Here is a 12179-nt window from a genome sequence, read left to right on the forward strand (position 1 = left end):
GTCAACATGACTCAGGTAAATTGTGAATAGTTGTTTTCTCTTTACCACCTACAAACCAAGTACAATTTTCTAATATAATCTTATAGAAATAATTTAAAAACACAAGAGCTTCCTTGGCTCTTATGTATTTGATTTTCTTAATGATCACTGTGGTTCTCTTAGGACCACGGTGTTGGTCTACAGAGGGGTGTGGACAGGAAGGCTCTGTGACCTGGGGTGTGGTTAACCTCCGTGACAGAGATGCAGGCTGACATGGAAGTCAGCTCTACGAAAGGCTGTCACTTCAGCCCAAGGCAGTATCCAGCACAGGCCCTGATACAGAGCTGCTCCTCAATGAAATGCCCCTCTGTGTCTGTTATAACTGATTTGGATGCCTCTCTTTTTTGTTCAGACAAGAGACAAAATGGGGTATTAAGGAATTATCCAGAATTTCCCAAAATATGCACAAGAAAGAAAGAAATGTTTTAAAATATGTTGCTTTAAAAGCTGCAAAAATATTTTTAAAATTTCCATATATAACCTTCACCCACACCCCAAATGTTAACATTTTATTGTATTTGCCTTTCATTCTCTCTCTTTCTAAATATATATGTGTGTGTATATATGTATACATATATGTATTCTTTTTTTAAAAAAATTATGAGAGTAAGTTGCTGACATGATATCCCTTTGACCCTAAATACTTCGTATTTCCTAAAAAGCAAAAACATTACATAGCCACACTAAAATGAGGAAATTAATCGTTTTGTTTTTTTTTTCAGGTACATTTGTAACTAAATGAACAGACTTGACCAAAGGCAGTTTAGAATATCAATGGCCATTATAGGGAACTTTTTTATTTTTAACATCTTTATTGGAGTATAATTGCTTTACAGTGGTGTGCTAGTTTCTGCTTTATAACAAAGTGAATCAACTATACATATACATATATCCCCATATCTCCTCCCTTTTGTGTGTCCCTCTCACCCTCCCTATGAGGAAATTAATCTTGATGCAATACTATTACTAATCTACAGACCTTATGCAGAGTTTGTCAATTGCCTCAATATTGTCCTTTGTGGCAAAAGAAAAATTACATATATGTGTGTGTGTGTGTGTCTGGGGATCATTGTATATTCTAATCTCTTTCAGATAGTCACAATGAACGTTAGCATATTGAAGATTCTGAGAAATCCTGCAGTAAAAAAATCTGCTTAACCTTTATGCAAGTGTTTCAGAAAGATTATTTCAGGAGTCTATGTTAGTATTAAAGATTCAATGACATTTATTATACTCTATTTCCTACCAGAGAAGTAACTTCAAAAGAAAAAAGGTTTTTCTGCTTAGCTCTCAGTAAACCAGAAACATTAAAGAAATCCCTAAATTGCCAGTTGACTGATGCTCCCCTTTGCATTTTCATACAGCTATGGTGTCCCCAAATGTTGACTTCCTAAACATTTGGACCTCTCCCCACCTTCCCTTTCCACCCATCCTGTTCATTGTTTAGTCTTATAATTTGACAGTAGTCTTATATGGAGTTCAGGCTGGTATATTTGACCCCTGGAGGAACTTTGTGCCTCTACACTTTTGAACAACAGGCTTGTTTTTCTTGAAAATGGAACCCAACTCTAGTGCATTCCTATTTCTCTCAAAGAAAGACAAGGTTAACTACTGATCTGATTCTAACTCTGCACGCTGCTTCCCTGTTTAGAATGCCTCTTCATGGCGTCTCAGGTTCAAGAGATGTTCTCAGGTTTTTCTCCCTCCAGCTTGTGTTGTTTTTGTTATAGGAGTTCTTGTATGTTCTTACCTGTATATTGTAATACCCATGTTTCTCTTTGAAGATTCGGTATGTGTAGACCAAATTTTTAAACCTGTGGAAAGATGACTGTGTGAATCACAATGTTCTTATATGCAAATCCAGGTAACATCTACCACTGTATTTTGTGTGCAATGCCTTTGTCAATCTTGGATCCCAAAAAGAAACTGATCATTTTCAGGCCTTCTCATCTGTGGGAATTTGAAAGAGAGGTTTTAAAATGGAGACCTTTATTCTATGGTGGAAGTCTGGGCTGTAGCAAAGAGAATAAGGAGAGAAATTTTACAGTTTCCATTGTCTTGGTATTTCTCTCTAGTTTTTTCACTTAGCCCTAAGTTGATACAACATACAAAACACCATCAAACCATTCCTGTGTTGTTTATTAAGTGACAGGTCATTGACCTCATTAGAGATAGTTAATGTAACTAAAATAGAGAAGGTTGGGAATTTTGTGCAAGGAAGTGATGTATTGTGCTGTTGTGCCTCACTGGAACAGGAGCCACTGGGTAAGTAATCTAACTAGAATTTAGATAACAGACTCAATCGAGCAATTTCCAAAACAGGAAATAGCATACATTACCATATTTCTTCAATTCCAAGATGTTATCAATCTAATAATAGCTTTTGAGGAGAAAAATGCATACATTAAATGTCTCTATCAACTGTTAACCATGTTCTGATTCCAAAGAAATATTAAAATGTAAAAAATGAGGATCAAAAACATTGACATGAAGTTCAAATTATCTGACTGATCGCTCCTTACCCCTTCACTTGCACCCATGCCAAAGAATCAGATGACCCATCTTTTGACTGAATTGGGAAGGCAGATAGCTATAGCTTTAAGGTACAGGAGACGTCATCGCTGATTGTCTGGCGGCTTTGACAATTGACTTCAAATCCCAATCCTTTTTGTGGGGTTTCCTGAGGCCAGAAGAAGCTAGTGGGTGTCGTTAAATCACATGACAAGCAACAAAAAGTTTTTACATGAATCCTTGTCTATATGTGACAAATTAAAGTATTCCACGGTCTGGGACAAGGTCTCACAAGTGTCTTTTCACAGAAGTATTATTCAAATAGGGATCCAAACAAGGTCCATACATTGCTTTTGGTTGCTTACATGGTTTCTTGAAACTCAACTATCATATAGCCTAAGTTAAATTCTTAAATAAATGACTTTATTTTTAATTATATTGTTGTATTATCAGCCTAAGAAAATCTTTACTAGAGGAGTTTCAAAGAATAAAACAAATGGAGGTTCTATATTAATTAATCCAAAAGCCATATACTTCAAGTTAGAAAGAGGGACATTGCTCAAATATAGTCTTATTCTTTGCAAAGTATTTTTCATGAAATAAGCCACATTGCAGTGATGCTTTACAAGAAATTGATTTACTGAATTTGTGTTACCTATATGCATTTATTTTGGAATGTTTACCCCAAAAAATGCTGTAAGAGATTACAGAGCAGTGAGATTAGTATCTACTTTATACAACTGCAATATTACTGGGTCAACATAAAGACTTATTGTAATGCCTCCTATTCTAATTATTATTTTGTAGATGCCACTTATAAAACTTTTAAAAGATACATGATTTTTCAGTGTGCATTTACACTCAAGGCAGTTATAAAGACCATGCTTCCCCTGGGCCTTCTGCCCCTGTCACCACGGTGACGAGGGAGCCCCTCTTTATCCCCCAGCACTCACAGTCTTGCCTCCACCCTCTGCCTGGAATCCACTGGGTTAATCTCATCATGCCCTTTATCCCTGTTTGTTAGTCATTGCAAGAACCCCAGTCTCTCAGGATATCTTTTCTCCTGTTTTCTAATCCTACAAATCTCTGTACAGCCTGTATTGTGTCCTCTCCCCAGCTCCTGAAATCCTTCCATGTGTTCTCTAGCACTCAAGGTCTGCCATCACCAAAGTCTCCTATGTCTTCAACCTATTCTCTAATCACCCCTGTCACCTTCTCACTCTAAGGGAAACCTGGCTCTGTCCCACGGACACTGCTTCCCCGGGACCCCACTAAAAGGCTGGTGCTCTCTCCTCACTGCAGGCCTGGAAGGGAGGCCCGTGCTCTTGCTTTTGCAGCTCTTCAGTGTTGTTTCCCATCTCCAAACCCTCAGCTTTGAGCTTCAAGTAGATTATATCACCTCCTACCCAATCAAGATGTCACTATGCTGACAGCTCCTCAGCTCTGGGTTACTGTGACTCATTTCTCCAGGATTTAGCTCCTAGCTCACTGTCACCATCTTCAGTACTATTCCTGACTAAATTGTTGGCAATTTCAATTCACATGTGGATTATCCTTTAACATCCCAATTTCTCAGTTCCTCAAATTCCTTTCCTTCGATAATCTTGTCTTCCACCTACATCGCCCTCTCACTCCCATGTTCATAACCAGGACTGGCTACATAATTTGTGGGGCCCATAGAAAAAATGAAAATTTAATGCCCCTCTTAAAAAATTATTAGGAATTTTGAGATGGTGACAGCAGAACAGTAAACCAAGTGCAGGGCCCTCTGAGTGTAGGGCCCTGGGTGGCTGCATAAGGTTCCACGCCACGAAGCCAGCCCCACTCATAACTCTGACCTTGTAATTGCCAATATGGGCAACCCTCTCATAATGTGAATTTCATGCATCCCACTCTCTTTCTCCTGCCTCCTGTCTTTCCAAATCCCTTCCCCAACATTCCCTTGACCCCATAGACTTTCCAATACATTGATCTTACCACTTTTCAGTGTTCTCACTCACATGTCTTCACTCCCTTCTTTACCCAGTTTAGATTGCTTGTCAACCATTACAATCACTCCCTTCAACTCCTTTATCATCTTTCACTTTATTTCCTTAATTAGCAGAATCCTGATTAAGCCCAAATCTCTACAGCTGTATGTGGCTGGGAGACACAGCCATGTTCACTGTTCTGTCTTTAAATGAATGACCACAAACCTCAAGTGGGCTCTTAATGCCTCCAGGTGATCATTTATTTTCCTATTCTCCTCAACAATGATTCTACACCATTTCCTTTCTTCTTAAACCCCCAACGTCTCATTCTTAACTGATGATTTCACCAAAAAGATTAAAACAATCAGAAGAGAATCTCCAGATTCCCATCACCATAATAGCATAATAGCATCTACATGCATAGACTCTGCCTTTATTACCGTAGTTGAACTTTGCATGCTGCTCTGCAAAGCTAATCCCTCTTATTTCCACTGGTTGCCATCCGCTTTCATCTATTCAAGGACATAATTCTAGCAATTTTTCCTCTCTCTCTGATGTCATTATTATTCTTTACACAACAGCCCGGGTGCTCCTTTTAAAAACTGTGAGTCAGATCATGTCACTCCTCTGCATAAAAATCCGGTCTAGTCAATTTTGAAAAAGAAAAATAAAACTGATGTGTGTGTGTTTGTGTGTGTGTGTGTCTCTGTGTGTATGTGTGTGTGTGTGTGTGTGCACGTGGTGGGGTGCTTCTGTCTTAACAAGTCTTAAGTCTTCTTATAAAGCTGTAATTAAGATAGTGAGAGTGAAGTACATCAGAAAGAGAAAAACAAGTACTGTATGCTAACGCATGTATATGGAAGGTAAAAAAAACCAGTACTGATGAACCTAGTGGCAGGGCAGGAATAAAGATGCAGACATAGAGAATGGACTTGAGGATGCGGGGAGGGGGGAAGGGAAGTTGGGGCAAAGTGAGAGTAGCATTGACATATATACACTACCAAATGTAAAATAGATAGCCAGGGGACCTTCAAGATGGCGGAGGAGTAAGATGTGGATATCTCCTTTCTCCCCACAAATACAACAAAAATACATCTACATGTGGAATAGCTCCTACAGAACACCTACTGAACGCTGGCAGAAGACCTCCGACTTCCCAAAAGGCAAGAAAATCCCCACATACCTGTGTAGGGCAAAAGAAAAAAGAAAAAACAGAGATAAAAGAATAAGGATGGGAGGGAGCTGTGAAGTAGGAAAAGTTTCCACACACTAGGAAGCCCCTTCACTGGTGGAGACAGGGGGTGGGCAGTGGGGGGAAGCTTCAGAGCCACGGAGGAGAGCAAAGCAACAAGGGTGCAGAGGGCAAAGCAGAGAGCTTCCCGCACAGAGGATCAGAGCCGACCAGCACTCACCAGCCTGAGAGGCTTGTCTGCTCACCTGCTGGGGCGGGTGGGGGCTAGGAGCTGAGGCTCGGGCTTCAGAGGTGAGATCCCAGGGAGAGGACTGGGGTTGGCTGCATGAACACAGCCTGAAGGGGGCTAGTGCACCACAGCTAGACAGGAGAGAGTCTGGGAAAAAGTCTGGACCTGCCTAAGAGGCAAGAGACCACTGTTTCGGGGTGTGCGAGGAGAGGGGATTCCTTCACTGTCTTCCCACAGAAGTCAGAGCACTGCCTAAATGAGCTCCAGAGATGGGCATGAGCTGCAGCTATCAGCTCGGACCCCAGAGACGGGAATGAAATGCTAATGCTGCTGCTGCAGCCACCAAGAAGCCTGTGTGCAAGCACAGTTCACTATCCACACCCCCCCGGGAGCCTGTGCAACACAACTGCCAGAGTCCTGTGATCCAGGGACTCATTCCCCGGGAGAACACATGGTGCACCTCAGGCTGTTGCAATGTCACACCAGCCTTTGCCACTGCAGGCTCGCCCCACATTCCAATTATAACTACCGTACCCCTCCCTCCCCCCGGCCTGCGTGAGCAAGAGCCCCCTAATCAGCCTCTGCTTTAACCCTGTACTCTCTGGGTGGGAACAGATGCCTGAGGGCGACCTACATGCAGAGGTGGGGCTAAAACCAAAGCTGAACCCCAGGAGCTGTGCGAACAAAGAAGAGAAAGGGAAATTTCTCCCAGCAGCCTAAGGAGCAGTGGATTAAATCCCCACAGTCAACTTAATGTACCCTGCATCTGTGGAATGCCTGAATAGACAACGAATTATCCCAAAATTGAGGCGGTGGACTTTGGAAGAAACTGTGGGGTATGGGGTTTGCTGTCTGCAACTAATTTGTTTCTCAATTTTATGTTTATCTTAGTATAGTATTTAGCGCTTGTTATCGTGGGTGAATTTGTTTATTGGATTGGTTGCTCTTTTCTTTTTTAAAAATTTTTTTATTTTAATAATTTTTAAATTTATTATTATTTTTCCTTCTTTTTTTCTCTCTCTTCTTCTGAGCCATGTGGCTGACAGGATTTTGGTGCTCTGGCCTGGTGTCAGGCCTGAGCCTCTGAGGTGGGAGAGCCAAGTTCAGAACATTGGGCCACCAGAGACCTCCTGCCCATCGGCGAGAGCTCTCCCAGAAATCTCCATCTCAGCGTTAACACCCAGCTCCACCTAATGGCCAGCAAGCTCCAGTGCTGGACGTCCCATGCCAAACAACTAGCAGGACAGGAACACAACCCCACCCACTGGCAGAGAGGCTGCCTAAAATCATACTAAGTTCACAGACAACCCAAAACACACCACTGGACATGGCCCTGCCCACCAGAAAGACAAGATCCAGCCCCACCCACTTGAACACAGGCACCAGTCCCCTCCACCAGGAAGCCTACACAACCCACTGAGCCAACCTCACCCACTGGGGGCAGACACCAAAAACAACAGGAATTATGAACATGCAGGCTGAGAAAAGGAGACCCTAAACACAGTAAGTTAAAAAAAATGAGAAGACAGAAAAATATGCAGCAGGTGAAGGAGCAAGGTAAAAACCCACCAGACCAAACAAATGAAGAGGGAATAGGCAGTTATCTGGAAAAGAATTCAGAGTAATGATAGTAAAGATGATCCAAAATCTTGGAAATGGAAAGGAGAAAATACAAGAAATGTTTAACAAGGACCTAGAAGAACTAAAGAGCAAACAAACAGTGATGAACAACACAATAAATGAAATTAAAAATTCTCTAGAAGGAATGAATAACAGAATAACTGAAGAAGAAGAACGGATAAGTGACCTGGAAGATAAAATACTGAAAATAACTACCACAAGGCAGAATAAAGAAAAAAAGAATGAAAAGAATTTGGGACAGTCTCAGAGACCTCTTGGACTGCATTAAATGTACGAACATTCAAATTACAGGAGTCCCAGAAGAAGAGAGAAAGAAAGAGTCTGAGAAAATATTTAAAGAGATTGTAGTTGAAAACTTCCCTAACATGGGACAGGAAATAGTCAATCAAGTACAGGAAGTGCAGAGAGTCTCATACAGGATAAATCCAAGGAGAAAAACACCAAGACACATATTAATCAAACTATCAAAAATTAAATACACAGAAAAAATATTAAAAGCAGCAAGGGAAAAGCAACAAATAACATACAAGGGAATCCCATAAGGTTAACAGCTGATCTTTCAGCAGAAACTGCAAGCCAGAAGGGACTGGCAGGACATATTTAAAGTGATGAAAGGGAAAAACCTACAACCAAGATTACTCTACCCATCTGGATCTCATTCAGATTCGATGGAGAAACTAAAACCTTTACAGACAAGCAAAAGTTAAGAAAATTCAGCACCACCAGACCAGCTTTGCATCAAATGTTAAAGGAATTTCTCTAGGCAGGAAACACAAGAGAAGGAAAAGACCTACGAAAACAAACCCAAAACAATTAAGAAAATGGTAATAGGAAAGTACATATCGATAATTACCTTAAATGTGAATGGATTAAATGCTCCAACCAAAAGACATAGACTGGATGAATATATACAAAAACAAGACCCATATATATGCTGTCTACAAGAGACCCACTTCAGACCTAGGGACACATACAGACTGAAAATGAGGGGATGAAAAAAGATATTCTGTGCCAATGGAAATCAAAAGAAAGCTGGAGTAGCAATTCTCATATCAGACAAAATAGACTTTAAATAAAGACTATTACAAGAGACAAAGAAGGACACTACATAATGATCAAGGGATCAATCCAAGAAGAATATATAACAACTGTAAATATTTATGCACCCAACATAGGAGTGCCTCAGTACATAAGGCAAATGCTAACAGCCATAAAAGGGGAAATCAACAGTAACACAACAATAATAGGGGACTTTAACACCCCACTTCCACCAATGGACAGATCATGCAAAATGAAAATAAATAAGGAAACACAAGCTTTAAATGACACGTTGAACAAGATGTACTTAATTGATATTTATAGGACATTCCATCCAAAACAACAGAATACACTTTCTTCTCAAGTGCTCATGGAACATTCTCCAGGATAGATCATATCTTGGGTCACAAATCAAGTGTTGGTAAATTTAAGAAAATTGAAATCGTATCAAGTATCTTTTCCAACCACAATGCTATGAGACTAGATATCAATTACAGGAAAAAAAACTGTAAAAAATACAAACATATGGAGGCTAAACAGTACACTACTAAATAAGAGAGTATTTTTATCAAGAGATCACTAAAGAAATCAAAGAGTAAAAAAGAAAATACCTAGAAACAAATAACAATGAAAACACAATGACCCCAAAACCTATGGGATGCAGCAAAAGCAGTTCTAAGAGGGAAGTTTATAGCAATACAATCCTACCTTAAGAAACAAGAAAAATCTCAAATAAACAACCTAACCTTACACCTAAAGCAATTAGAGAAAGAAGAACAAAAACCCCCAAAGTTAGCAGAAGGAAAGAAATCATAAAGATCAGATAAAAAAATAAATGAAAAAGGAATGAAGGGCACAATAGCAAAGATCAATAAAACTAAAAGGTGGTTCTTTGAGAAGATAAACAAAATTGATAACCCATTAGTCAGACTCATCAAGAAAAAAAAGGAGAAGACTCATCAACAGAATTAGAAATGAAAAAGGAGAAGTAACAACTGACACTGCAGAAATACAAAGGATCATGAGAGATTACTACAAGCAACTATATGCCAATAAAATGGACAACCTGGAAGAAATGCACAAATTCTTAGAAAAGCACAATGTTCTGTGACTGAACCAGGAAGAAATAGAAAATATAAACAGACCAATCACAAGCACTGAAATTGAAACTGTGATTAAAAATCTTCCAACAAACAAAAGCCCAGGACCAGATAACTTCACAGGTGAATTCTATCAAATATTTAGAGAAGAGCTAACACATATCCTTCTCAAACTCTTCCAATTTATAGCAGAGGGAGGAACACTCCCAAACTCATCCTATGAGGCCACCATCACCCTGATACCAAAACCAGACAAAGATGTCACAAAGAAAGAAAACTACAGACCAATATCACTGATGAACATAGATGCAAAAATCCTCAACAAAATACTAGCAAACAGAATCCAACAGCACATTAAAAGGATCATACACCATGATCAAGTGGGATTTATCCCAGGGATACAAGGATTCTTCAATATATGCAAGTCAATCAACGTGATACACCATATCAACAAATTGAAGGATAAAAAGCATATAATCATCTCAATAGATGCAGAAAAAGCTTTTGACAAACTTCAACACCAATTTATAATAAACACTCTCCAGAAAAGGGGCATAGAGGGAACCTACCTCAACATAATATAGGCCATATATGACAAACCCACAGCCAACATTTTTCTCAATGGTGAAAAAGAGAAACCATTTCCTCTAAGATCAGAAAAAAGACAAGGTTGCTCACTCTCACTGCTATTATTCAACATAGTTTTGGAATTTTTAGCCACAGCGATCAGAGAAGAAAAAGAAGTAAAAGGAATACAAATTGGAAAAGAAGAAGTAAAACTGTCACTGTTTGCAGATGACATGATACTATACATAGAGAATCCTAAAGATGCTACCAGAAAACTACTAGAGCTAATCAATGAATTTGGTAAAGTAGCAGGAGACAGAATTAATGCACAGAAGTCTCTTGCATTCTTATACATTAACAACGAAAGATCAGAAAAAGAAATTAAGGAAACAGTCCCCTTTACTATTGCAACAAAAAGAATAAAATACCTACGAATAAACCTACCTAAGGAGACAAAAGACCTGTATGCAGAAAACTATAAGACTCTGATGAAAGAAATTAAAGATGATACAAACGGAGAGATATACCATGTTCTTGGATTGGAAGAATCAACATTGTGAAAATGACTATAATACCCAAAGCAATCTACAGATTCAATGCAATCCCTATCAAACTACCAATGGCATTTTTCACAGAACTAGAACAAAAAATTTCGCAACTTGTATGGAAACACAGAAGACCCCGAATTACCAAAACAATCTTGAGAAAGAAAAATGGAGCTGGAGGAATCAGACTCCCTGACTTCTGACTATACTACAAAGCTACAGTAATCAAGATAGTATGGTACTGGCACAAAAATAGAAATATAGATCAATGGAACCGGATAGAAAGCCAAGAGATAAAACCACACACATATGGTCACCTTTTCTTTGATAAAGGAGGCAAGAATATACAATGGAGAAAAGACAACCTCTTCAATAATTTGTGCTGGGAAAACTGGACAGCTACATGTAAAAGAATGAAATTAGAACATTTCCTAACATCGTATACAAAAATAAACTCCAAATAGATTAAAGACCTAAATGTAAGGCCAGACACTATCAAACTCTTAGAGGAAAACATAGGCAGAACACTCTATGACATAAATCACCACAAGATCCTTTTTGACCCACCTCCTAGAGAAATGGAAATAAAAACAAAAATAAACAAATGGGACCTAAAGAAACTTAAAAGCTTTTGCACAGCAAAGGAAACCATAAACAAGACGAAAAGACAACCATCATAATGGGAGAAAATATTTGCAAATGAAGCAACTGACAAAGGATTAATCTCCAAAATATACAAGCAGCTCAATATGAAAAAAAACAAACAACCCAATCCAAAAATGGGCAGAAGACCTAAATAGACATTTTGTCAAAGAAGATATACAGATTGCCAACAAACACATGAAAGGATGCTCAGCATCACTAATCATTAGAGAAATGCAAATCAAAACTACAATGAGGTATCACCTCACACAAGTCAGAATGGCCATCATCAAAAAATCTACGAACAATAAATGCTGGAGAGGGTGTGGAGAAAAGGGAACCCTCTTGCACTGTTGGTGGGAATGTAAATTGATACAGCCACTATGGAGAACAGTATGGAGGTTCCTTAAGAAACTAAAAATAGAACTACCATATGACCCAGCAATCCCATTACTGGGCATATACTCTGAGAAAACCATAATTCAAAAAGAGTCATGTACCAAAATGTTCACTGAAGCACTATTTACAATAGCCAGGACATGGAAGCAACCTAAGTGTCCATCAACAGATGAATGGATAAGGAAGATGTGGCACATATATACAATAGAATATGACTCAGCCATGAAAAGAAACAAAATGGAGTTATTTGTAGTGAGGTGGATGGACCTAGAGTCTGTCATACAGAGTGAAGTAAGTCAGAAAGAG

General features: G+C 39.2%; 1 protein-coding gene across 1 annotated transcript in view; it reads right to left on the bottom strand.

Moving 5' to 3' along the window:
• SH2D1B (SH2 domain containing 1B) overlaps positions 1-12179 on the bottom strand; it is a 31396-nt gene that overhangs the window by 2371 nt on the left and 16846 nt on the right. The window contains exon 2 of the mRNA XM_059903098.1: positions 1790-1853. Within this exon, the coding sequence (XP_059759081.1) occupies positions 1790-1853 (64 nt within the window). The remainder of the gene's footprint in view (positions 1-1789; positions 1854-12179) is intronic.

Source organism: Balaenoptera ricei, chromosome 1 (genome assembly GCF_028023285.1).
Source record: "Balaenoptera ricei isolate mBalRic1 chromosome 1, mBalRic1.hap2, whole genome shotgun sequence".
NCBI lineage: Eukaryota > Metazoa > Chordata > Mammalia > Artiodactyla > Balaenopteridae > Balaenoptera > Balaenoptera ricei.